Source organism: Sus scrofa, chromosome 13 (assembly GCF_054392235.1).
Source record: "Sus scrofa isolate SSC_HxYL_T2T_F1_AM1 chromosome 13, Sscrofa_HxYL_maternal_Yorkshire_Landrace_v2.0, whole genome shotgun sequence".
Lineage (NCBI taxonomy): Eukaryota > Metazoa > Chordata > Mammalia > Artiodactyla > Suidae > Sus > Sus scrofa.
The window spans coordinates 110029127-110056572 of record NC_139395.1 but is presented as its reverse complement, the minus strand read 5'-3'; the positions used below and the strand labels follow the sequence as shown (position 1 = coordinate 110056572).

The 27446-nt window shown below is 40.3% G+C and overlaps 1 protein-coding gene across 3 annotated transcripts in view; it reads left to right on the top strand.

Moving 5' to 3' along the window:
• Positions 1-27446, top strand: part of LOC106505720 (sarcoplasmic/endoplasmic reticulum calcium ATPase regulator DWORF) — a 134571-nt gene that overhangs the window by 59140 nt on the left and 47985 nt on the right. For 2 of the 3 annotated variants that reach the window (XM_084990080.1, XM_084990079.1), the window contains exon 1: positions 20928-21567. Coding sequence is in view for 1 of the 3 variants with exons in the window: in XM_084990078.1 (XP_084846204.1) it covers positions 21339-21567 (229 nt within the window). In the remaining 2 variants the exon portion in view is untranslated. Of the gene's footprint in view, positions 1-20927; positions 21568-27446 lie in introns of those variants that run through there. The other variant, XM_084990078.1, reaches the window with a different exon arrangement.

Genomic DNA, 27446 nt, shown 5'->3' with positions numbered 1-27446 from the left:
TTGCCTTTTGCCTGAAAGCATCTTGAGGTGAGAAGTGGGCCCCAGTCTCTGCTCATGCATGCCACCAACTCAAGAGACTGCATGGCACATTCTCCTAGGTGTCCCCCTCCCTATGCTCCTCCTTGGAAGGGTACAAAGGCTAAGATTATGCTGCTTGGATGCATCCAGATAAGGAGGTGGCTGTCAGTAGCCCCTCCCCGCAGGCACTTCTGACGTCCCAGGAGACGCTCTTTGGTCCAGAGTCAGGGGAACCAAAACTCTCCTCAGGGCTCTTTGATGCCTTCCCTCTGGATTTCTATTTGTTTCCTGACATAGGACACAGAGGTGAATGAAGGCCTGGGGGATGACCTGTTCTTTCATTGATTCTCACTCAGCATGTCCAGCAGCTCCTCTTTAGGATTTGAGGACATTATCACTAATTACCCTCAGCTTTGGGACTTATAAGTTCTGAGACAAGAAGAAAATTACCACTCGATATCCTATTATAGGTCTTAAGACTAAAGATACATGTTAAAGACTAAGTTGTAGAAGTATTTTTAATGGACAAATTATAGATGCATGGTGTTTCCTAAACTAATAACAAGCACAAGTGGATTTCTAAGTGATAAGAAGTACACCTTCAGGAATATTTTGTTGAGTGAGAAGCAGAAGTTGCAAATTCAAATGGTTCAGGCAGGTGATGAGAGTGAGTTGTAATGGATTATGTGTATGTCTAGAGAAAGTCGTGGGGACTGTGGTGAACTAGTAGCACCATGTCCTGTCTAAAAAGACCAGCTGCCCCTCAACTTCAGAGATTTTGTTTCATGAGGAAACATGGACCTAAAATTAGATATTATATTATTTTTAAGATAAGGTAGAAATACATTTTTTTAAAAATGTAAAGTATCCCAAACTTTAAATTGTGGCAACTAATTAAATCAAAAAACCATACTGAGTGGGCCTGAGAAAAGCCTGGCAACTGGCCAAACTTGGTATTTGGACCAATAATTTACCACCTCTGAGAAAGTGCTATGGAAATGTTAGATGTTGTGATGATGAAGGTGATGAATACTCTATCTACATTTGACAAACAATGCTCTTAAATAATGTGTGCATTTCTGGTAGGTGGTTGGGCAACTGTGCATTGCCTAAAAAACAGCAATCTTGGAGTTCCTGATGTGGCTCAGTGGGTTAAGAATCCAACTGCAGCAGCTCAGGTTCAAGGCATGGGTTCGATCCCTGACCTGGTGCTGTGGGTTAAAGGATCCAGCGTTGCTGCAGCTGTGGCTCAGATTCAATCCCTGGCCCTGGGGGAAATTCCTATGCCATGGGTGTGGGCATTAAAAAAAAAAAATGGCAGTCTCATAGCATTCTCCTAAAGACCTTCTCATTTCTCTCAGGTGGCCTTTGCCGGAAGGCAGACTCTGCAATGATTAGGTGGTGGTATTTAATTCCTGGAGCAGTAGTCCAGCAGTGCCCAAAGTGACAAGCCAGCATGCCCTTACACAGAGGGTGGAGGAGCTAGGCTATTCTCACTTGCATATAACTGTCCTTCAACTGAGCAGGTGGAATGACTGGGGGAAAGTATGAGAGCTAAATGACCTGGTCCCCAGTAGAATCTTACCCAACAAATGAATGACTAGACTAGAATAGTCATGATTATACTCAAATCCACTTATTTTTATCAAATGATTTTAAAATTCAGTTTGATTCATTCATTTCCAGTTCAGTGAACCCCATGCTACGGAAATGATTTTTGTAAACATCTCTCAAGCCAAGAGGCTTTTGTTTAGGCTTCTAGAAAAATCAGCAATGAAATGCTCTGAGAAGTTTTGCCCTCAGAATCAATTTATGTGACAATGTTAGAATTGCTTATGTGATATGCAGAGAAAGACACTTGAGGCAGTGGTTCCAGATGAGAGCTTTTAGTAAAATGCAAGATTCAGACTGTCCACCAAATGGCTTCTTGTAGTTTTACCTGTTGAGGCCCTTCCTTGTCATCTTGGAATCTGTCCCATTGGCAATTGAAACAATGTTTTCCCGAATGTATTTGCTTTTATATCAACTTTAAGAGGTAAAGAGGTGGGAGGCTGCCTCCTGGGGTTTTCCCTTCCTCTTCCCATTCTCTTTTTTTTTTTTCTCTCTCTCTATGGCGGCACACCTGTAGCCTGTGTAAGTCCCTAGGCTAGGGGTTAATTGGAGCAGCAGCTGCAGGCCTACACCACAGCCATGACAATGTTGGATCCCAGCTACATCTGTGACCCAGTTTACAGCAACACTGAATACTTAACCCACTGAGATAGGCCAGGGTTTGAACTTTCAACTTTCATCCTCAGAGAGACAGCATTGGGTTCTTAACCTGCTGAGTCACATTGGGAACTCCCCCCTTCCCATTCTTATTTGTCTATCCCTTGCTCCTGTCTCTTTCCTCTTTAACTAATGCTTGTGTGTGCCTACAGGCACCCAGGTGTGCGGGCACACACACACAAACACACACACACAAACACACACACACTTAGATTCTCTTAGATTCTCACTTCATCTCCAGACTGGTACTGGGACAGGATTTTCTTGGACAGTGCCAGCAATGGCATGGAGGTGGGGGGGGGGGAGAAAGATAAATAACTTCTTAACAAAAATCACAAACCACAATTTTCATCAGGTTTAGTCTTTTAGAATCATTCTATTTTACTTAAAAATAACTTTTCACAAGAAGGAATGCCTTTGCCTATGTTTCTAATTCTAAAAGAGTCTATATTGTCTTTTTAAAATACTGGTTGGCTTGTTCACTCATTTAATTACAATTTCTTGAAACTCTTCTAAGTGTCAGGCACGGTTTGAGTCAGTGGGAACAGAATGACAACAATAACAAAACCAAAAACCCACCCACGTTTCTGGTGGATGTAAATGCATTAGAATAAAGGCAGCGAGAGATTGTCATCAGAGGGGAAATTATCAGTAGGTAGGTGAAATCAAATACCCATGACTAACATGATTTGGATTTTAAGTGCACAAATACTGTTTTCTACGATGAAGCATAGTTTCTTATTTTAAAAAAAAATTACACTCTCAAAAAATGGGAAGAACAAAAATGATGGGGCAAAGAACAAAGACAGGGCGTGTCCTCATTCTACCATCTACTAGTGGTAAAAGATAAACTGAGGCATAATAAACATTTTAAGAGTTTATTTGGGCAAAAATCAATTTGAATCAGGCAACATCACAATTTAGCAGACAAAAAGGAGCTTTGAAAAGCTGTACAAAGTAAAACACTTTTCTAGGAAAAAGGGAGCAGGAACAAGGGACTTGCAAAAAACAGGTTGTATACTGCAAGTTTCCTTTCCTTTAGCAGGTGGCAGGGGTCTTTCAGGCTGATTCCCCAACTAGTGTTGATCAGGCAATTCCTGACTGGTTTAAGCTTCCATCTCTGGAAGAGCTGAAACCATGAAACTGTGCTTAAGTCAAGTCTTGGTTTGAGGAGGCCTAGCATAAACAGAAGTTGAGCAGGACACTGTCAGCCCTTCCTAGGGACAGGTCCCCGTGTCCCTCCCCTGCCTGTTGTTTGCAGAAAAGCCTTAGGCTGCTAGACCTTCCCTGAGTCCCAAAGAGCAAATTTAATCAGAGAAGTGAGAAAGTGCAGAAACAAAGGAAAACAGTCAAGCAAGACAAAATAATAATAGCTTAGCCATAAAATAAAGTCAAGGGCTTTTAGTTCCTCTTCGAGGGTTACAGACAATACCCTGAGCCATAGTCTTGAGATGTTTTGCAGATACTAAAACCCCCATCAGGTGGAAGAAGTTAACTGCATGCTGCCCACAAGCACTGAGACCCCAGACAGCTGGAACCACAAAGCTTTTGCTGTTGACTCTGGATTACCTTACCCCCAACGAATCAGAAGAATGTTCAGGGGTAGATCAAGCATCCCTGAAACCCTCTCCTCGCCTTGCCCTTAAAAACTTCTTCCCTGAAAACCATCATAGAGTTTGGGTCTTTTGTGCATGAGCTGCTATTCTCATTGCTCGGCCCCACATTGGGTACCTTGCAATAAACACCGTACGATCCTTCACCACGACCTGGTGTCAGTAGACTGGGTTTACTGTGCATGAACAAATTTGGTTCAGTAACAAAATGACTCAGTTTCTTAGCATGTTGTCTTGTGTTTAACAATAGCCTTGCCACCTTGGGAGGGTTCTCTTTTCCCCCTCAATACCCTCCTTTGTAAAACAAGGTTTGTCCCTAACCACAAGGTAGAACTTTGGTGAGATTTGGATAATGTGCTCTCAGGCAAAAGCATTTGGTCCACTGTAAAGTGCTACAGAGAATATTATTAAGTTTCGGAGGAGTTGGGGAGAGCTGGGAAGGAAGGGTAGGCATGGCAGGCATGGGGAGACCAGGACAGAAGTGGAGACAAACATAAGTGAAATGACCCAGGATGGGGTAGTGGGGGCAGTGGCCATGGAAATGGCAGCTCTTGCTCTCTTAGTGTCTGGATGAGGAGGTGGCAGAGGAGCTTTTCTGGGGAGGCACTGTCCTTACCACTGTGTATAACATGGGAATGAATCTGATTAGCTTTCATCTCCAGACAGGCACTTTGGAGAGAGAACCAGTCTGTTGTCCAAGTTCATTAACCAGCCACGAAACATTGGGAAGTCACAGTACTTTTCTGGGGCCCCAAATTCCAAGCAATTGGCTGGGAAAAATGTCTGGAGCTCAGATCACTGGCAAATTGGAGGTAGGAGTGCACCATCTGCCTACAGTGGGCGGTGGCTGACTTCCTCCTTTCCAGACCCCGGAGACCTCCCCATCCAGGAGTCCACTTTCTCTAACTGCCAGAGTTGAAAGTTCAGTGTGGTCTTTTAGATTTTTTTTTTTTTTAAAGAATGTGAGAAATAGAGAATGTGCTTGAATAAAGATTACAGATGTATATATCAGATTATAAAATCAGAGGGTGGCAAGGGACCCTAGAAGCCAAGTTCTACTTTGTAGGTAGGGAAGCAGGCAATGATCTTCCCATTTGATCTACCCTGTGTGTGTGTGGGGGGGGGTGGCATTGGCTTGATTTCACCTTTTCTCCATACCCACTGATGGTCCGAATAGTCTGTAATTAGAGTATATCTTTTTCCATAAATTTGAAATTACATCTAAGTCTGTTTATCACACAGGACTATTTCTCATAATATTTAAGGTTTATTGTGCTAATTTCACAAACTGATGATTTCTCTGTGTGTGCATGCCCATGTGTGTTTTGTGTTCCCAGTTGTGTTGAGTGATCTGGTTCACTGCAAATCCCAGTTTAGGGGAAAGAGAGCAGATACCCTTCAAAAAGGGCAGTGAAAGACGGGTAACTGCGTACAACCAGGAGTTACCACTAAGTTTATAGTCATTTTGATTGATCACAATCTTACTTGAGCATTTGGCTTAGTTTCATTCATTTTTAAATTTCGAGTTCAAACTTCCTCTAAAGCTCTCTTCCTCCCCCTGGAGGTCACACCTCTCTATGATTTTCATGGCTCTGTGGAGGGGTGGGGGGAGCGGGGAGCCTAGTCTGTCCTTTACAAATCCCCTTCCCCTTCCCTCCCAAGCTAAGCCCTCTGGTCATTAGGACGGAGGGCAAGAGAGGCAAAGAGCACAGTTTCCTCTCCTGCACCAGGCAGGCTGTGGTCTCCTCATTGCTGACGCTGCCTCATCGTGGCTGTCCTTTCCTGTGCAGTCCCCAAGGGGCTGGGGTCCAGGGTCCCTTCCTCTGGGCACTCTGTAGTTGGAGGCCTCCCCACCCTGGTGGCCCTGTCTTGGCTGGGAGAGCCAGCTCCTGCTAAGCCTCCTCCACCACACCCCTCCCAAAGACCACCCGTCCCTGCCCCCAGGGCTGGGGTCTCCCCCTGGTTGACACACATTAGGGTGAGGATTGGGGAGGCAGTGTGAGCTCAGCTACTGTCTAAGGCGACTACCCCATCCTCCAAGACACCTTACACATTTGCCAGGGCCATCAGAGGGGTGTGGGCCGTTCCACTGCCGCCCTTCCCCAGCTCTGACCTCACTTTTCTTGTCCTCTGCTGGGGACAGGGACTAAGCAGACTTGGGGGAGGGAATGGATTGCCCCCATCCTCTTTCTTGCAGACACTCCATCTTAACAGGAGAGTCACTAGATGGCCAAGAGGCCACTAGATTTTGGGGAGAGTAAGCACTGCCTGTCTTCCCACAAGGAAGGCTTTGTCTCTCTCCATGGACGTGGTCCTCCCCCCAAGTCACAGACTCCCTCCCTCCTCTCATGTAACCTGAGTGGAGGTTGAGGTGGGGGATGCTTTTGGAGGTCAGGTTGGTTTTGGGAACCCTTGGTGAGCTTATAGGCCCCGCGAAGATCTCCAGCTGCAGGCAGAGATTGTCAGCTCTGTGAACTAAGAAAGGGCCTTTAGTGTCTTTGTTCTTGGTTTTGGGCCTTTGCTCAAAACACTAGGGAAGAACTCCCACCTGACATTGTTTCACAGCCAGCGTGCTCGTTCTCTGCCAGCGAGCACAAATCACGACCCCTGGTGGTACAAAGTGAGAAGTGCAATCCAGAATTTCACTGAGATGCCAGCCTACAGTTCGAGTTAAAAGGTTTTAGTTTTAATTAGCAAATACGTTCAATTTTTCCCTAAGCCTTTTATTGCTGAATAATTTTTTCTTTAATAATCTGTTTTTTGTGTTTCTTAATCCTGAAGAAAAATTGCCAGAAAATAAGATTTTCAGGATAAGTTTATTGAGTTTGTTATAAACAGTAAACAGTTTATAACACATTTGCTTGATTATTTTAATTAATTATTTAAAAAAAAAAACTCTGTATTTGGGAAACTGAGACTTGCCCCCATGTCATCCAGCTGACTCAGTCAGGAAAGGCCAGATTTCAAGGTTCCTGGTGCAGGAGGCTTTTCATCACATTGGGGTTCACAGATTCCCTGTTGAACATCCTAAAACCTACACAAACCATCCTGACTCCCAGCGCCTCAATTCTTTAGTCTAACTGCATTTTAAGTGTACTGCAAACTCCCCTTTAGAGTGACAGACCTCCTTGATACATGCAAGGCACTGATGACATTCTTTTAAGTTTACATAATGGTAGATGAATTATTTTGGTTCAGGTGTCTACCTGGAACACAAAAGACAATTGTCAAAATATCCCTTTGGCAAGCATGCAAAATTCCTGCAGTAATGTAGGAATATAGAAATGATCCATCCAGTGGATTTCAGTGGAAATCAGACTTGCTTTTAGTAGGGGTTTAAAAGCAAATCACGAGAGTTCCTAGGTGGCCTAGTGATTGAGGATTCAGCATTGTGACAGCTGTGGCTCAGGTTTGATCCCTGGCGTGAGAATTTCTTCATGCCCAGGGTGCAGCAAAAAAAAAAAGCACGGTCACTATTCACAGACAGATTTTTATATACACAGGGGGTTCAACTACAGGATCACTTCATATGTTCTGGGGAACTTGTTGGGCAAACAACAACTTGTATATTTCATGACCAAAGAGTTTTCAAAAGTGTTTTTGTATATGGCTTCATTAACTTAGAGCAAACATATAAATAAATTCTCTTTGGGAAAATTGTCAAAAAAAGATTGATTGGAGAAAGCAATTTTCTTAATTGCATCTTCATGGAGTATAAGTAATAATTTTGTTAAAGGACTTTTCCTGCAAAAAAGGAGAAGATAAAAGGAGTTTATGCATTTATCAGAGATCCAGAGCTGTCTGGTTTCATGGTTTCTTTAATTTCCCAAATCTCCAAATTGAAGCATAAATGGAATCAGGAAGCCTCATGGTCATGGAGATAAGACTCTTGATGTTTTAATTTTATTTATTTTTAAAATTTTATTGAAGTACAGGTGATTTACAATGTTGTGTTAATTTCCGCTGCACAGCAAAGTGACTCCATTCTACATATTTATATATATTCTTTTTCATATTCTTTTCTATTATGGGTTATCACAAGATATTGAATATAGTTCCGTGTGCTATACAGTAGGATCTTGTTGTTTGTCCATCCTGTATATAATAGTTTGCCTCAGCTAATCACAAACTCCCAATCCTTCCCTCCCCACCCCTCTCTCTTGGCAACCACAAGTCTGTTCTCTATGTTTGTGAATCTGTTTTTCTTCTTAATAAATATGTTGATTGTGTCATATTTTAGATTCTACGTATAAGCGATATTATACTTGCCTTTCTCTGTCTGACTTAACTTTACTTAATATGATAATTTCTGGGTCCATCCATGTTGTGGCAAATGGCATTATTTTCTTCTTTTTAATGGCTGCGTGGTACATATACCGTATCTTCTTTATCCATTCATCTGTTGATGGACATTTAGGTTGTTTCCATGTCTTGGCTATTGTGAATAATGCTGCTATGAACATAAGGATGCATGTATCTTATTGAAGTATAGTTTTGTCCGGGTATATGCTCAGTAATGGGATTGCTGGATCATATGGCAACTCTATTTTTAGTTTTTTGAGGAACCTCCCTACGTTTTCCATCGAGGCTATACCAACTTACATTCCCATCAACAGCATAAGAAGCTTCCCTTTTCTCCACACTCTCTCCAGCGTTTATTGTTTGTAGACTTTTTAATGATGATCATTCTGAGTGGTGTGAGATGATACCTCATTATAGTTTTAAAAGATTGCATTTCTCTAATAATTAGTGATGATAAGCATCTTTTCCTATGCCTATTTGACATCTGTATGGCTTCATTGGAGAAATGTCTATGTAGGTCTTCTGCCCATTTTTCAATTGGGTTATTTGTCTTTTTTTATTGAATTGAATGAGATGTTTGTATATTTTGGAAATTTAAGCCCTTGTCAGTCACATCATTTGCAAATATTTTCTCCTAGTCTGAATGTTGTCTTTTTTTTTTTTTATGGTTTACTTTGCTGTGCAAAATCTTATGAGTTTGATTAGGTCCAGTTTATTTATTTTTGTTTTTATTTCTATTGCCTTAGGAGACTGACCTAAGAAAATATTGGTAAGATATATGTCAGAGATTGTTTTTCCTATGATCTCTTCTAGGAGTTGTATGGTGTCATGAATTTATTTTTGTGCATGGTATGAGGGTGTGTTCTAGTTTCATTGATTAACATGCAGCTGTCTGGATTTCCCAGCACTACTTGCTGAAGAGACTGTCTTTTCTCCATTGTATATTCTTGCCTCCTTTGTTGAAGATTAATTGACAATAGTTTTCTGGGTTTATTTCTGGGCTCTTTATTCTGTTCCATTGATCTGTGTGTCTGTTTTTGTGACAATACTAAGCTGTTTTGATGACTGTAGCTTTGTAGTATAGTCTGAAGTCTACATATAAGAAGACTGTTGATCTTGAAGTAGGTTAATCCCAGCAAAATCAGCCAGCAAGTGAGTGAGGAAGAAGTAAGAACCTAGATAGACATTTGGAAGCCAATCACTTAGGGACAATGTGACTGAACATTTTGATGTTTCTGAGTCTCCAAACTACACAGTCACTGCTTTAATGCCCTTCTTTGTAGGGTCCCTAAATAACTTTTTCAGAGAGAGATATGGCCTTATGGACAGCTTGCATAGGCTTACTTCCTTTGCTTTGTTTTGTTGATACTCAATATTCCATGCTTGTAGATTAATTCTTTCACTGCAAACATGCACACATATGTGCCCCAGGGGCTGTCTTCTGCAGTTACCACACTGTGTGGCTTCTACGGGAAGACCAGAGTGCTTCTGATACCAGCAGGTCCTGGTCCTTCCAGAGAAACCAGTCTCAGTCAGCTAGGGCTGCCATAACAAAATACCAGAGACTGGGTGGCTTAAACAACATACATTTATTTTCTTACTGTTCTGGAGGTTAGAAATCTGCAGTGGACTGGATGTTTGTGTCACTCCCAAAATTCATGTGATGAAATCCTAATCCCGATGTGATGGTATTCAGAGTGCAACCCTTTGGAGGTAATTAGGTCCTGAGGGTGGAGTTCCCTTCTAAAAAGAGGCCAGTGAGCTAGCTAGCTCTCTCTCCTCCATGCGAGGTTACAATGAGAAGTTGGGAATCTGCAACCAACCCAAAAAAGGGCCCTCACCTGACCTTGGGGCACTCTGATCTCAGCCTTCTAGTCTCCAGTGAGAAATGTCTATTGTTTATAGGTCACCCCACCTATGGTACTATGTTAAAATAGCCCAAGCTGACCAATTAAATTCTGAGACCAAGGTGCCAGCCAGTTTGGTTCCTGGTGAGAACTCTTTTCCTGGCTTGCTGTATCTCACATGGCTCATCTCTGTGTGCACAAGTCGGGGAGAAAGAGGGAGAGAGATAGGGAGAGAGAGAGTGCTATCTGGTATCTCTTCCTCTTGTTGGATTAGGGCTCCATCCTTAAGCCTCATTTAACCTTAATTACTTCCCTATAGGACCCATCTCCAAATACCATCACACTGGGGAGTAGGGCTTCAACATGTGAATTTTTTTTTTTTTATTGTCCATTTGCTTATTTATTTTTTCTTTTCTTTTTTTTTTTATAATTTTTTTTTTATTTTCCCACTGTACAGCAAGGGGGTCAGGTTATCCTTACATGCATACATTACAATTACATTTTTTCCCCCACCATTTATTCTGTTGCAACATGAGTATCTAGACAAAGTTCTCAATGCTATTCAGCAGGATCTCCTTGTAAATCTATTCTAAGTTGTGTCTGATAAGCCCAAGCTCAAGATCCCTCCCACTCCCTCCCCCTCCCATCAGGCAGCCACAAGTCTCTTCTCCAAGTCCAACAACATGTGAATTTTGGAGTTACAGAGTTCAGTCTGAAGATGACCCATGCGGAGGAGCACCCATGTGAATGGGTGTCTGCCCCTGAGGTGTGGGCTCCAGCACTGACGTCTTCATATGTCTCCTGACTTAACCATCCTGGGATTTACCTCCAGGACTTTCATAACTGGCTCCATCCACAAATCAGTGTGAGCCCCTCACCTGCCTCCTACTTGCACACATTGCTTCCTCTTTGCCTCAGTTCCCCTTCTGAGTTCCTGCCCCTGGCATCAAGGTTGCCTGCCATGGGCTTCTTGCTGCAGAAGTAGGTGCATTATCCAGGTCAGTCATCTGCTCCCTCCAAATACAAGACAGATTGTCAGGATCCCTGTCAAAGACCCAACCTTAGATGAAAACTCAGACTGGAAGTCTTAAGAGCCTGAGAATTTAGATCTTGCCATTCCACAAACATCATTATGTAAGGTATCATGCTAGGATTGAGAAAGATGCAATCTCTACTCTCACAATTGATGGGTGCCTTTTTTTTTTTTGGATAGGCTCCTTTTAAACCCACAATGGGCTATCAATCTAATAAGAAACCCCTAGAATGGTTGTTTTATTAAAAGGTAGAGTTTGACAACAAAATGCTATGAGGAATATCCTGTTATTAGTTTTTTTTTTTTTTAACAAGATAAGAACATCTTGCTTAGGCAGGTTGCATGGCTTGTCCATGTGTTTCAAAGCTCAGCTTTAAACCCGGCTGCCCAATTTGGGTATTGCTGTGTGTACTGGGCCAAATGAAGTGTGTCTCTGATAATCCTGTCCACCTGGAACCTTGGAATGTGACCTTATTTGCAAAGAGGATATTTGCAGATGTTATTAGTTAAGATGAGGTCATACTGGTTTAGGGTGGACCCCAAACCCACACAGAAAGCTACGTGATGACATAGAGTTACAAAGACAAGCATGTGAGGACAGAGACAGGGATGGGAGGGTTGTATCTTCAAGACAAGGAGTGCTGACAACCACTGGAAGGTAGGAGGGGATCTTGGAACAGACTCTCCATCAGAGTCTCAAGAAGGAGCCAACCATGCCAACACCTTAGTTTCTGATGTCTAGCCTCCATAACTGGGAGGTAAAAAATTTTTGTTGTTTTAGCCACCCAGTTCTTGATACTTTGTTACAACACCCCTAGGAAACTAATATAATGGCTGAATTGTTAATTTCCCCATATCATTTCCTGATTGTCAAAACGATAATGGGTTTTAGGTACTCTCCATCTTCCTCCATTTCAAATGTCATGGCTATGTTGATGTGACAAGGCTTATTTTACCATGGATTCATTTCCTCATACAAATGCCTTGGTTTATTTCTATAGGCGTGTGCCATCTAGTGGCCAGAAGTGAGAGATGCATGTTATTTTGGGAAATGGCTAAAGTTATGATTTGAGTAGTTTTCCCCTCAAGGAGTATCTGACAGAAAAATCCTGCAATAGAATCTTCTTTAAATAACTGTTTTACTGACATGGAGTCATTCAAATAATTTCCAAAAATCATCCGGGTTTTAAAGACAAGTAAATTTAAAACATTAATAAATCAGACTGAAGGTAGAATTGAACTTTTCTTTCCTCCTTTATTTCTTTCTTGCCCCCTCCCTTCCTTGCTTTGCAGCATTACCTGTATAATTCAGAGTATATGAGGAAGCTTACATAAAAAATACATGAATCTTGGCGTTCCTATTGTGGCTCAGCAACAACGAACCTGGCTGTTATCATTTTCATCTTTACCAGTGAGTTTTCTCATTTGTAATTTTGTGTTTCTAATTGTGGCTTTTTCTTTTCTGTCTACAGAAGTTCCTTTAGTAGTTGTCATAGACCTGGTTTGGAGGTGCTGAATTTTCTTAGCTTTTGCTTGTCTGTAAAGCTTTTGGTCTCTCCATCGAATCTGAATGAGAGGCTTGCTGGGTATAGTATTCTTGGTTCTGGATTCCTCCCCTTCATTACCTTAAATATATCTTGCCACTCTTTTCTAGCTTGCAGAATTTCTGCTGGAAGATCAGCTGTTATCCTTCAATTCAACACTTTAAATGGGTGAAACAGGTAAATTGTATGCTATGTGAACTATTATCTCAAAGCTGTTTTAAAAAGATACACTGACATTAGTAATTTTAGGAATTGAATCAGTTCCTTCTATGTGCATATGTATATATACACATGTACATGCTCACATATACATACACACACGTATATGCATATAAGATTTAATGTTATAAGATTTAATGTTATTTCAAGAAGATTTTATAAAAAGTATTAACAGATTTAGTTATATTTTACATAAATAGGAAACTTTTGCTGTGAAAAATAGAATGAAAGTGGATTATGCTGCCTTCAACACTGCCTCTTTATGTTGATAAATGAAATATATCTCAAAATATCCTTGAACAAGTCTTCCTGGCAGCTCCCATCGCCTCATACCTGTGTGACAATTCTCACTGTGCTCTCCTCCACTTCATAGATCACTGCTCAATTTATCTCAGCAAGAGGCTGCTTTCTTTCACCTGTTGTGCCAGTGGATTTTTTTCCTATTACTTTTCCAAGCTTTCTCCTCTAGAGCTCGATTTGGAGCCCAGATAAGGAGATCCTTTAGCGACTCCAGGATTAAGGAGATGATGGTGCAACATCCCCCTCATTGCTCATCAGACAGAATTCAAAGTAAACCATCACTCATCTGTAAAAGATACAAGTCATATCTATGTTGAAATGAAAATAATCCCTCTTTAGAATTTTGGCTTGCAAGATTCCATATCATCTTAATGAAGTTGAATATTTCTCCTTTCCTGGGGCCTCTGTTGTACTCGTGCCCTAAGCCAGTGCTTAATTTGCTTCTTCTATTATGCACCTTAGTCTGCCAAGTGGATTTTCCTCAGTGGCCTCGTTTACCTGTTCCTACCTCACTCTCCTCCTCCACCCTCAGCCTCACTCTCACCCTGACAAGTGCGCCTTCTGATCTCCGTGACAAACTTATGTTTGTTTCTCACCTGAAAAGGTGTGAGCCACAAGCTGAAGGCCAGCAATTCTCTAAGGCCCAGCCCAAATCATGCCTCCTCCAAAGTCCGAAACATTTTTTAACCCCACTTTGGCCCTGCCAGAGTCAATATGTAAATGTTTATGTTCATCAATAACTGAGAATTTGGAAAAACCTAGTGGCTGGCTTTCTATAACACAATTCAAGATCTCTATTTTATTTTTTTAAATTAATTAATTAATTAATTTTCTTTTTCAGGTATGCACTTGCAGCATATGGAGCTTCCCAGGCTAGGGGTGGAATTGGCACTGCAGCTGCTGGCCTATACCACAACCACCGCAACACAGGATCTGAGCCACGTCTGCGAACTACACCACAGCTCATGGCAATGCCGGATCCTTAATCCACTGAGTGAGGCCAGGGATCAAACCTGCATCCTCATGGATGCTAGTCAGATTCATTTCTGCTGAGCCATGACGGGAACTCCAAGATTCCTTTTTTAAATAGTTAGTTTTAGAGAACTTATGATCTGAGGGATATAAACACTGGAAATATTATTTGATAAAACCCAATAAAAATGAAGAAATATGTTCTTTTACAATTCTCCCTGAATGATGCATGGCTTGATAGAGCAATATTTTTTAGACTGATAGTGTTTAGCAGAACTTTCTGTAGGGAATATTGTTGAATCACATACAGTGAATAATTTGGCATTGAAATTCACATCTAAATTATCTGATGTTTCTATTTGCTCAGACATGTTAGCAAACATAAAAATGAAAAATATTGGCATACAATGAAAAGAATATTTTTAATCAAGTACTTTTACTAGAAACACATTATGGCTTTTAAAACAGAAGCTAATTATTCTATATTCACAGCAGAATCATTCAAGTCATAAAGGATTAAAAAAAATCTAAAAAGAATAAAAACAATTGACATCTAGGACTCATTACATTTACACTGTATGTCTAGCTTATGAATTTTCTGATTTTGCAGAACGGCCATTTTTCTGTCATCACTTCTTCCCACAGACATAAGAAGTTTTGAGACACATATAAGATATTTTGGTGTGACATCCTGTCTTCTAATTCTTTACGAATGGATTTTCAGTTACTGCCATAGGCATGTTATATGATACCAGGATTTAATCAACAGTTGTGGCTATGATAAATAAATAAATAAATAAAAGTTGGAGTTCCCATTGTGGTGCAGCAGAAACAAATCTGACTAGGAACCATGGGGTTGCAGGTTTGATCCCTGGCTCACTCAGTAGGTTAAGGATCTGGTATTGCTGTGAGCTGTGGTGTAGGTCGAAGATGCCACTTGGATCTTGCATTGTTTTGACTGTAGTGTAGGCTGGCTGCTGTAGCGTAGGCTGGGAGCTATCACTCCAATTTGACTCCTAGCCTGGGAACCTCCATATGCTATGAGGGCGGCCCTAAAAAGGAAAAAAAAAAAAGGAAAATAAAACCTATTCTGTCTTGGTGCTTGTTATAGTAAAAATAGCAGGCATTGAACTATTTGTGAATGGAGGTGCCAGTTAACTCATTGCCAAGTGCTATAAGATTTCTAATCTACTTTAAAATATCCCATGTAGATAATGGGAACTTAGTATGTACTAGTCAATACAAGCTCTAAGTCTAGGGGCTGAGATTTGCCTCGTTGGAAAATCCACACATCAGGGGTAACCAGCTACTGACTGTAGCAGCCCCATGATAGACAGGGCCACCTTAAGTATTATTGGTATTGTGATCAAACTAAGAGTATCTTTAGAATTGAATGTCAGAATTGTGTGACTGATAAAATGGGGACCTGTTGACTACATAGTATATGTTAGACATGGTCTCTCCTTTGTGAAATTTGAGGTACTCTGGATAACAGAGTTGACTATACCTCTTGCATGAATAAGGTATAAAAACCAGGAGAGGCCTGTAGTCTATGTCCTTAGGGAAGGCACCCCAGGCTCTTTTCCTGAAAGTATCCTCTGTCGCATTGGCTTCAGAGGATTCTGGTGGCTTAATGATGTCTACAAGGCTAAGAGAATCTTGCCTCTGTAATGTCGTGTCTGCCTCAAGTGAACTTCTCAGGGATCCAGGGAGCTGGAACGTCTCTGAACTTACACAGTTTATCAGGGCTGTTTTGTGCTGCTTGCTCATGAAGGGTTGCTCAAACCACACCTGCATGCATGCCTGCTTTGCTTTTGTTATAACTTAAACAGCAAGAGTGTGGGGCAGAAATTCATCCTCATCTATCTCAAATTGCTCTACAGATTACTGCTATCAGAAAGGAGAGTTTTATTTGACCCTGTTGCCTAAGGTAGTTTGTAACAGTATGGAAACCTGTCCTTGCCAGATGCCTTACTTGAGGACATATGCATCATTTTATCCATCAGTGCTGTTGGTTTGCTAGCCTGGATTGCATTTTGGCATAACCCAATTATGCAGCACACTAGATGATGAAATTATAGAAAAGAGAATAGGTAGACCAGGGTAAGGAGAACCAGGCAGGGTATTTGGATCCTGTGGGGTCTTAAATGCTATTGGTAGAATTTTGTCTTCTCCTTGGAAAGAAACAGGGAGCCATCACTTGTTTTGAACAAGGGAGTGACACAATCTGCTTTATATTAGGGTAATTATGATTGTTGGATTGAATATGGTCTTGGGAGGTGGGACCAGAAGCAGGTTCACTAATGAGGAAGCTCCTGCAGGAATCTGGGGGAAGAGAACAGTTCCTCAGACAGTGAGGATATTAAGGTGTGGTGGCATCTTGATCTAGTTTACAATTAGAATTTGTTAGATTTGCTGGATTGGATAAGATGGGAGGTGGGTAGAAGGTGTGTAAGAGGAGAGGAGCCAGCAATGACCCAAGGCCTTTGCCTGAACATGTGGAAAATGGAATTTCCATCCATTGTGAAATAGAAGACTGTGAATAGAGTAGTTCTGAAAAAAAATAAATATGGAAAGATCTTATAACTTATGAATTGCTATAAAAATATGGAATTGGGTATGTTTATAAACTCTATACAATTTAGCATTTGTTTAATAGAGAGTATTGATTTTGTCCAACTTACTCCTGTGTAGATCTCCTGGTGTCCAATGATTACACCACATAGCACACAAGACATCTGCTTTCCCTTGTCATCTGAGTGCTTTCTGTCTCCCCTAGCCTCCCACCCCTCCTGGTCCAACACAGTACTGAGGGAAGGTTGCTTCAAAGATGGCAATCCTAGAATTTGCACTTGTTGGCTAGTGAGGCAACTTGCCATCTGCTTGGCTCACAAAATCACTTAAAAAGCTAAATGCGGTTTCTGTAATCAGTTTGCCTCTAACAGTCATCAGTAACCCAAGATGTTTATTGAAATGAGAGTTCCTTGGGTCTGATCTGCCAGGCTCTGATTCGCTTTTTAGATTTCTTTTTCTTGGAGACTTCACAGCAAACCTGCCGGTGCCAAAAAGATACATGATATGTTTCACATTAGCCTGGAGTAGTGAGGTAGGACGTGCACTCCAGCCACTAAGAAAGGGGGAAAAAAAAACACTTCAAAAACGCCATATTCTTGTTTACTTAAAAAAATAAATAGCATAGTTTCCTTCCAGTCATGATGTTGTAATAGGGACTGGGTTCAATCTTCAACATAAAAAAAGAAAAGGAAAATCAGAAAATATTTGAAACAAAGGTTTCCATGAATTGGCTAAGAGGCAGTTCAGGACTGTGAGCTTTGAGAAAAAGACAGGCAAATCGATAAGGTGAACTCTAAAACTGACCCAACTTTCTGCCCAAAGGCATTTTCCAGGTTAGAGAGCCCTGAGGACCGGCTGAGTTGAAAGGATGGAAATCGGAATTCTGAGAGAACAAGTGCCTAGAATTTGCAGAACAGAACATCAGAGAAGAGAGTGCTCCACACAGGATTCCAGAAATGGGCAGAGGGTCCTGTATGGTCTTTGGCTGAGTTCTGATCTGTACAAGCCTGAGAAGAAACTCCCAATGACAGGAAGACCTTCAGACAGCAATAGATCAAACATTTCCCAGAGCTCACCCTGGGCTGGGAATAGTTCATATTTCCATCAAGAGTGGGAGGCCTTGTAAGAAAGAGCTGGCCAATGAATAGAGTTCGAATGGTTGGGTGTTAGCACTTGACTGATACTTTCTCTGAGCCATCCTCATGAAACTCGAGTTTTGAAAAGATGAAGCTGCCCCTAAGTAACTTAATCACATGCTGTAACCAAGTCTAATACTCCTCAAAGTGATACTACCAAAGCCAGTACCCAAATATGCAAAATTCAGTGTGCAGTGTCCAATGCAAATTGGCAAGTTTATCAGTTTCCTAGGGCTGTCACACAAACTGGGTGGCTTACAACAAGAGAAATGCATTCCTCACAGTTCCAGAGGCTGGAAGGAGGAAATCAAGGTGTCTGCACAACTGTACTCTGAGTTCTTCCTTGCTGATTTCTAGCTTCCGGTGGTAGCTATCAATCCTTGGTGTTCCTTGGCCTTTGGCTGCATAACTCCAGCCTCTGCCTCTGTCACATGGTATACTCCCTGTGTGTTTCGGCCCTCTCCTCTCCTAAGGACACTGGTCACATTGGATTAAGTGTCCCATCATCCATTAGGACCTTATTGTAACAAATTACATCTTCAACAGCCCTATTTCTAAATAAGATCACATTCTGAAGTACCAGGGGTTAGGACTTCAAAGGATCTTATTGGGGGACAAAATTCAACCCATAATCCCAGGCATGCAAAGAAGTAGGAAAAAAGACCTATAATCAGAACAATCAGTCAGCAGATAGAGAGGAGACAACTGTTGAGATAATAAAATTAGCAGACACAGATGCTACCACGATTATAATGAAAATGCTCCATGTGCTCTTTGGATAGTTTTATTGCTATGTCTTCTTTTGGATTAATTATTTTGATATAATTAATCTCTGTAATAGCATAAAAAGCAGAGATAATACTATAAATCATAAAGTAATTCCTAAAAAAGATCTCTGTGAATGCGAGTCATAGACATTTTCAGAACTGCTGCTTCATCTCTAAAATGGGAATAATACTTACCTCTCAGATAAGTTGCAATAATCAAATGAAAATTTTATAACTTACTTGCTACCTAGTCAACTCAATAAATATCAGCAATTATTGTTAATAAAACCCTAAGTAATGACAAAATCAACTATAGGTCAAATGATTACAGACCTGTGATGGCTGAGGCTGAAGACAATCTGTGTAATTATAATGGTTTGGAGTCACTACTCTTGGTGAGAGCTTTACTAATTCAGACAAGTTGAGAGAGGGAAAAACCAAATCTAACTGATGAGCAGTCTTAGTTACAGAATATTTTTGAAGAAATGGTTTTTGATTACTTTTAACTCCATGCAACTTTGCCTAATATATATCCTTAAGGGACTGGCTTTAATGATTACATAAAATGATCTTTCATTAGCATAACGAGGCTTTCACTTGCTATAAAAGGATTCCTTTTCATAAACTGTTTGTTTTCTTTAGCAATAAAATAATGCGTATTGGGATGATTCGACCAGCACCAGCCACATGGTGATCCCTTCACGGATCAAGGGTCAGCCAAGAGGCACCAGCTGAGGGCTTACAGCCTTGGCTGTTGGAGCACCTCAGGTGATACCAGTTTCTTTTGTTCCCCCATCTGTGGTGGTGCTTTCTGCAATTACTAATCTCTGGGTTATTTTGTTGTGCTATTTTTTGCTCTTTCAGTATTCCAACAACCATATAACCAAGTCCCCAAATTAAATCCCCTTTGTTTTAATACAGGGGGATTAAACTATCCTCTTGACTAGACTCCCAACTGACATCATACATCAGGAGCAACAGCTGGAACCAACCAGAAAGATGCAGAAGGTGAAGCAGAGGGTCGGTAATCAGAGAAAAAGGCTGGGGCTGTATGGGAGACAGTAACTGGGGTTGGATTTCTAAGTTAATCCCACTAACTCAGCTGATGCCTTCTCTTTGGCAGGGTGCATTGTCATAAACATGTGCCTGATATAGCATTTCCTGCTCTCTAGCTGAGTGGTCTTGTAAAAGTCTTACTCACTATGTAAAGCATGGATTTTCATTTGCAAAATGTGCAGATTAGTCTAAACGAATTCCACATTTCCTTTCAGCTCTAATTTTCTCTTGAACTAGTTGACAACTTTGCTCAATTCCTCCTGATTTGGCCTCATGGGTATGCACTGCCTCCTGGACAGATAACAGAAAAAGGTTTTGTACAGTCTTTGCTGAGTTCAAATGAGACAACTTGGCTAGGGGATGTAGTACATGTCAGACTCAGCAAAAAGCACATAGCAACGAGGGTGTCACAGGCCAGCATGTTACATATCAACACAATTGTGTTTGAAAGGTGGTCATTCCAAAAGTGTGGCACCAAAATAAGGTGATAACCAGGAGGCTAATTAAGTTGCTAAGAAGGTGTAACAGTAGTTGCTGGGCTAGATTCCCGTATGTGGTATAATTAAAATGACTATGCATTTGTCTTCCTGTGTGTAAAATAGAATGCCTTTCCTGAATGAGTTTTCCAAGAAGGAATAAAGTCATTCGTTGGTTTATCACTTTTCAAAGAACCAGGCTTCCTTTTAAGTCTGTTGTTTCAAGTGGCAGCCGGGTTTCACGGCTCTCAATGTAACTGACATGGACAGATGCAATACATGCATTCCTGTGAATTGCTAGGGATGTGTGTACATCGATGTGGCTGTGGGCTTCTGGCCAACCCTGTTTTGCATTGTGATGTGAGGTGACCCATTATCAAAGCCTTACTCATTCAGCAAGTAAAGAAGATATTAGAAATCAAAGAGATCTGGGATTCTGAATAACATCATTTGCAATTAGCTTGAGGGTAGCTCAGCTGCCCAGCTTTCAGGTTGTCAGTTAATATGAAAAAGTTAGCATCTGCTGGATAATGAACACCTGTGAACAATGACTGTATCCTGGGTATCAGTCAATTGAAAAAATAAATCATTTTAGCATGGGTCAGATGTTGCTGGTTATTAACTTCTACAGGCTGGGTTATTTTCTGATCCTGATAGAAGCATTCAGAAGGATTGAAACTTTTCTTTCAAGGCTGCATTAGGAGTGGGGCTGAAACAGCTGCCACCTATTTCTAGCTTGCACCACCCACTGGGCCAACCCATCCCTAAAGCATGGTCCTCAGCTGATCAGATGTGATCTCCCAGAAGGCCATGGGCGTGAGTTGAGGGAATGGCAACAGGGTTAACTTTGGGGAGTTCTGAGTTACTTGCACATATAGCTTGCTTATGTCCTCTGAACTGGCTTGCTTTTGACCCCAGGTATATAGTCTTTCCATCTTGTGATGAATCGCTGCTGGGCCTAATCGGCCTTACCACTCAGTGGGTCTGATTGGACCAAGCTCGTGCTGAGCAGGTCAGGACGTATGGTTATTTAGTACCTTGTGGTCAAGCATATCGTCTTTCCTAGAGCTCAGGAGCCAAATGAGGCGTCTTCTTTCAAAAGGTGTTTAATTCCTCTCTGCCTCTGGCATGGACTTGCTACAGACTCCCAGGGCCTGCGTCGTCATCCTCCACCATGGCTTACGTACACTACATGCGGCATATTCTTCCACAGCAGACATCTCCACCACCATAGGCTCTGGTGGCTCAAGAGGCTCAGGTGCGAGGGCTGCTTGTACCTTCACAGTCCAGACTTGCTGCAGAGCCTTTTCCATCCTGGGGCCCCACTCAAGGCTGACGGTATTTTATGTCACTTGGAAGAGGTTGGAGCGTTGTTTCCCAAGTGTGGGGAATATGCAGACATCAGAACTGAATGCGTTGAGCTTCCTACTTCAGGGATGAAGGTAAGCTGCAATAATTCTGCTTTTATTTTGGAGAGGATTTACTGGCATACTGTGCACCAGTGGACTCAAATTTTTTACTAAAGTAGCTGCTTGGATCTTTGTAAGCTTTGTTTTCCACTGTCTGGAGTATATGGGTCTTAGGCCTCTAGCATGCTAGATTTTTCATTTATCCAGCCTGATAGCATCACATTATATGTGTGATGAATCATTGTGATTCTCTGTTGAGTACCCAAATAGTCCAGATATCTTTGGACTATATTATGACCAGAGGGAGGAGAGTTAACATAGCTCTTGGGCATATTGTAAATGTATGGTGCTGCATGGTTCCTGCGAATGCAAACTGTTTCTCATCCTCTTTTCTGATTAGAATAAAAAAAATGTATATGCCAAACAATGGTCACATACCATGTGCCTAAAGCTGTGTAAATCTGCTGTAGAAAAATACCACATCTGGTACAATGGCTGCAATGGGGGCAATTACCCGGCTGGGTTTTCAATAATCCACACTAAATGCCGTTTGCTGTTTGTTTGTTTTATTGAAGCATAATTGATTACAATGTTGTATTAGTTTCAGGTGTACAGCAAAGTTATTCAGTTATATATATATATATATACACATACTTTTTCAAATTATTTTCCATTATAGCTATTGCAATATATTGAATATAGTTCCCTGTGCTGTAGGGTAGGTCATTGTTGTTTATCTATTTTATATATAGCAGTGTGTATCTGTTAACCCCTGGCTCCTAATTTACCCCTCCCTGCTTCTGCCTTTGGTAGCCACACTTTTTTTTGCATTCTGTGAGTTGTTTCTATTTTGTAAATAAGCCCATTTGAATCATTTTTTATATTGCACATATAAATGATATATGATATTTGTCTTTCTCTGACTTCACTCAGAGTAAATATCTCTAGGTACATCCATGTTGCTACAAATGGCATCATTCATTCTTTTTTATGGCAAAGTATTATTCCATTATATGTATGTACCACATCTTTTTAAATTTTTTTTTAATTTTAGTTGGTTTACAATGTTCTATCAATATCTACTGTACAGCAAAGTGACCCAGTTATATATCTATATATGTGTGTATATATTCTTTTTCTCACATTATCCTCCATCATGTTCCATCACAAGTGATGATTTATAGTTCCTTGTGCTATATAGCAGGATGTCATTGCTTATCCACTCCAAATGCAGTAGTTTGCATCTGCTAACCCTAGATTTGTGCCATATATTAGATTCCAAATATAAGTGATATCATATGGTATTTGTCTTTTTCTTTCTGACTTACTTCACTTAGTATGAGTGCCTCTAGTTCCATCCCTGTTGCTACAAATGTCATTATTTTCTTTGCTGAGTAGTATTCCATTGTGTATATGTACCACATTTTCTTAATCCATTCATCTGTCAATGGACATTTATGTTGTTTTCATGTCTTGGCTATTGTGAATACTGCTGCAATGAACATATGGGTGCATGTATCTTTTTCAATAAAAGTTTTGTCCAGATATATGCTGAGGGGTAGGATTGCTGGATCATATGGTAGTTCTGTATTTAGTTTTCTGAGGAAATTCCACATTGTTTTCCATAGTGATTGTACCAATTTATATTCCCACCAACATTGTAGAAGGGTTCCCTTTTTTCCTATACCCTCTCTAGCATTTGTTACTTGTAGACTTTTAAAGATGGCCATTCTGACAGGTGTAAAGTGGTACCACATTGTAGTTTTGATTTGCACTTCTCTAATAGTGATGTTGAGCATTTTTTCATGTATCTGTTGGCCATCCATGTATCTTCTTTGAAGATAGGTCTATTCAGGTCTTCTGCCCATTTTTCAACTGGGTTGTTTGCTTTTTGCTTTTGAGTTGTATGAGTTATTTTTATATTTTGGATATTAAACTCTTGTTGGTTGCATCATTTCAAACTGTTTTCTCCCATGCTGTACATTGTCTTTTTTTTTTTTATGGTCTCCTTTGTTTTGCAAAAGCTTGTAAGTTTGATTAGGTCCCATTGGTTTATTTTTGCTTTTGTTTCTATTGCTTTGAGAAACTAACCTCAGAAAAAAAACTGTACAGTTGGTGTCAGAGAATGTTTTGCCTCTGTCTCTTCTAGGAGTATTATGGTGTCTTATCTTATGTTTAAGTCTTAAAGCCATTTTGAGTTTATTTTTGTGCATGGTGTGAGGGTGTGTTCTAGTTTCACTGATTTACATGCAGTTGTCCAGTTTTCCAAGCAACACTTGCTGAAGAGACTGTCCTTTCCCCATTTTATGTTCTTGCCTCCTTTATCAAAGATTAACTGACCATAGGTGTCTGGTTTATTTCTGGGTTCTTTATTCTGTTCCATTGGTCTGTATGTCTGTTTTTGTACCATTACCACACTGTCTTGATTACTGTAGCTTTGTAATATTGTCTGAAGTCTGGGAGAGTTTTGCCTCCTGCTTGGTTTTTGTTCCTTTGGATTGCTTTGGCAGTTCTGGGTCTATTATCATTCCATATAAATTTTTCGATTGTTTGTTCTAGTTCTGTGAAAAATGCCATGGGTAATTTCATAGGGTTTGCTTTGAATCTGTAGATTGCTTCAGGTGGTACGGCCATTTTAACAATATTAATTCTTGTAATACAGGGGCATGGAATATCTTTCCATTTCTCTGAATCCTCTTTAATTTCCTTAATTAATGTTTTATAGTTCTCAGCACATGTCTTTCCACCTCCTTAATCAGGTTTATTCCTAGGTATTTAATTTTTGGGGGTGTGATTTTAAAAGGTTTGTATTTTTATATTCCTTTTCTAATATTTCATTGTTAGTATATGGAAATGCAACTTATTTCTGAATGTTAATTTTGCATCCTGCTACTTTGCTGAATTCATTGATCGATTCAAGTAGTTTTTGTGTGGAGTCCTTGAGGTTTTCTATATAGTATCATGTCATCTTCATAGAGTGATAATTTTATCTCTTCCAATTTGATACCTTTTATTTCTTTTGTTTGATTGCTGTGGCTATGACTTCCAATACTATATTGAATAAAAGTGGTGAGAGTGGGCACTCTTGTCTTGTTTGAGATTTTAATGGGAAAGCTTTTGGCTTTTCTCCATTATATTGGCTGTGAGTTAGTCATAAATGGTTTTGATTATGTTAAGGTGTATTCCCTCTATACCCACTCTGGTAAGAGTTTTTATCATGAATGGATGTTGGATTTTGTCAAATGCTTTCTCTGCATCTATTTAAATGATCATGTGGTTTTTGACTTTTCTTTTGTTTTTTTTTTGTTTGTTTGTTTTTTGTTTTCTTTTTGTCTTTTGTTGTTGTTGTTATTGTTGCTATTTCTTGGGCCGCTCCCGTGGCACATGGAGGTTCCCAGGCTAGGGGTTGAATCAGAGCTGTAGCCACCGGCCTATGCCAGAGCCACAGCAACGCGGGATCCAAGCCGCTTCTGCAACCTACACCACAGCTCACGGCAACGCCAGATCGTTAACCCACTGAGCAAGGGCAGGGACCGAACCCGCAACCTCATGGTTCCTAGTCGGATTCGTTAACCACTGCGCCACGACAGGAACTCCCCAGACTTTTCTTTTGTTAATGTGGTGTATGACATTGTTGATTTGTGTATGTTGAACCATCATTGTGGACCTGGGATGAATCTCACTTCGTTGTGGTGTATGATCCTTTTTATTTGTTGTTGGATTCAATTGGCTAAAATTTTGTTGAGAATTTTTGTGTCTATATTCATTGAAGATACTGGCCTATAATTTCCCTTTGTGATAATATCCTTGTCTGGTTTTGGTATTAGGGTGATGGTGGCTTCATATAATGTGAAGTGTCTCTTCTTCAACCTTTTGGAAGTTCAAGAAGGACGGGTATGTGTTCCTCTTTGTATGTTTGGTAGAATTCACTTTTGAAGCCATCCTGGACTTTTGTTTGTAGGGACTGTTTTTATTGCACATACAGTTTCATTTCTAGTGATCAGTCTGTTCAATTGATCTGTCTCTTCTTTTTTTTTCTTAAATTTAATTTAATTTTATTTTTTGTCTTTTTGTTATTTCTTGGGCCGCTCCCGCGGCATATGGAGGTTCCCAGGCTAGGGGTCTAATTGGAGCTGTAGCTGCCGGCCTACGCCAGAGCCACAGCAACGCAGGATCCGAGCCGAGTCTGCAACCTACACCACAGCTCACAGCAACGCCAGATCGTTAACCCACTGAGCAAGGCCAGGGGCCGAACCTGCAACCTCATGGTTCCTAGTCGGATTCGTTAACCACTGCGCCATGATGGGAACTCCGATCTGTCTCTTCTTGATTCAGTTTTGGTGGGCTGTTTGTCCCTGGAAAGTTGTCCATTTCTTCTAGATTTTCAAATTTGTTGGCATATAATTGTTCATAGTATTCTCTTATGGTTTTTTCTATTTCTGAAGTATCTGTTGAGATTTCTCCTGTTTTCAGTTCTTGTTTTGTTTGAGTTCTTTCTCTCCTCTTGGTGAGTCTGCCAGAGGTTTATCAATTTTGTTTACCTTGTCAAAGAACCAGTTCTTGGTTTTACTGATTTTTTTTCCCCATTGTTTTCTTGAATATCTATTTTATTGATTTCCTCTTTGATCGTTATGATTTCCTTCTTTCTGCTGACTTTAGGTTTTGTTTGTTCTTTTTTCTAATTCTTTTAGGTGATAGGTTAAGTTGTTGATTTGAGATTTTTCTTCTTTTTTGAGGAAGGCTTGCATCACTATGATCTTCCCTCTAAGAACTGCTTTTGCAGCAACCCATAGATTTTGAATGGCTGTGTTTTCATTATCATTTGTCTCAAGGTATTTTTAAATTTCCCTTTGGATTTCCGCATTGACCTATTGGTTTTTCAGTAGCATGTTGCTTAGTCTCCATGCAGTCAGTTTTTTCTCATTTCTTTTCCTTTGATTGATTTCTAGTTTCATGCTATCATGGTCAGAGAAGATGCTTGAAATAATTTCTGTACTCTTATATTTGTTGAGTTTAGGTTTGTGCCCCAGTATGTGGTCAATCCTTGAGAATGTTCCATGTACATTTGAAAAGAATGTATATTCTGATTTTTTTGGATGTAATGTCCTGAAAATATCAATTAAGTCTTACATTTCTGTTGAATCATTTAGGATCTCTGTTGCCTTATTGATTTTTCTATCTAGAGGATCTGTCCATTGATGTGAGTGGTCTGTTAAATCTCCTACTATTATTTTATTCCCATCAATTTCTCCTTTCATGTTTGTTAGTATTCATTGTATGTATCTGGGTGCTTTTATAAGGGGCATATATATTAATGAGTGTAATGTCCTCTTCTTGAATGGATCCTTGTATCATTAAATAGTGTCTTTCTTTGTCTTTCTTTATGGCCTTCATTTTAAAGTTTATGTTGTCTGGTATGAGTATTGCAACTCTTACTTTCCTGTCTTGTCCTTTCTTTTCTTATCATGAAATATCTTTTCCCATCTCCTCACTTTCAATTTATATGTGTCCTTTGCCCTAAGGTGAGTCTCTTGTAGGAAGCATAGTGTAGGCTTTTTTTTTTAATCCAGTCTGCCACACTATGTCTTTCGATTGGAGCATTCAGTCTATTGACATTTAAGGTAATTATTGATAAATAGGTATTTATTGCCATTTTAAGCTTTGTTTTCCATTTGATTCCATGTTTCTCCTTTGTTCCTTTCTTTTTTTGGTTGGATGATTTCCTTTTATTTTATGACTTTGTCCTTTTCTTTTTAGTTTTGTGAATGTATTGTTTGGTTTTGATTTGTGGTTGCCCTGTTTTTCAAGTATGTTAACCCCTTGCTGTATCTGCTTTCTTTAGCCTGATAGTCATATAGGCTCAAACACATTCTAAAAGAAAATAGTTTAGATTTTCTTACTTTCCTTCCCCA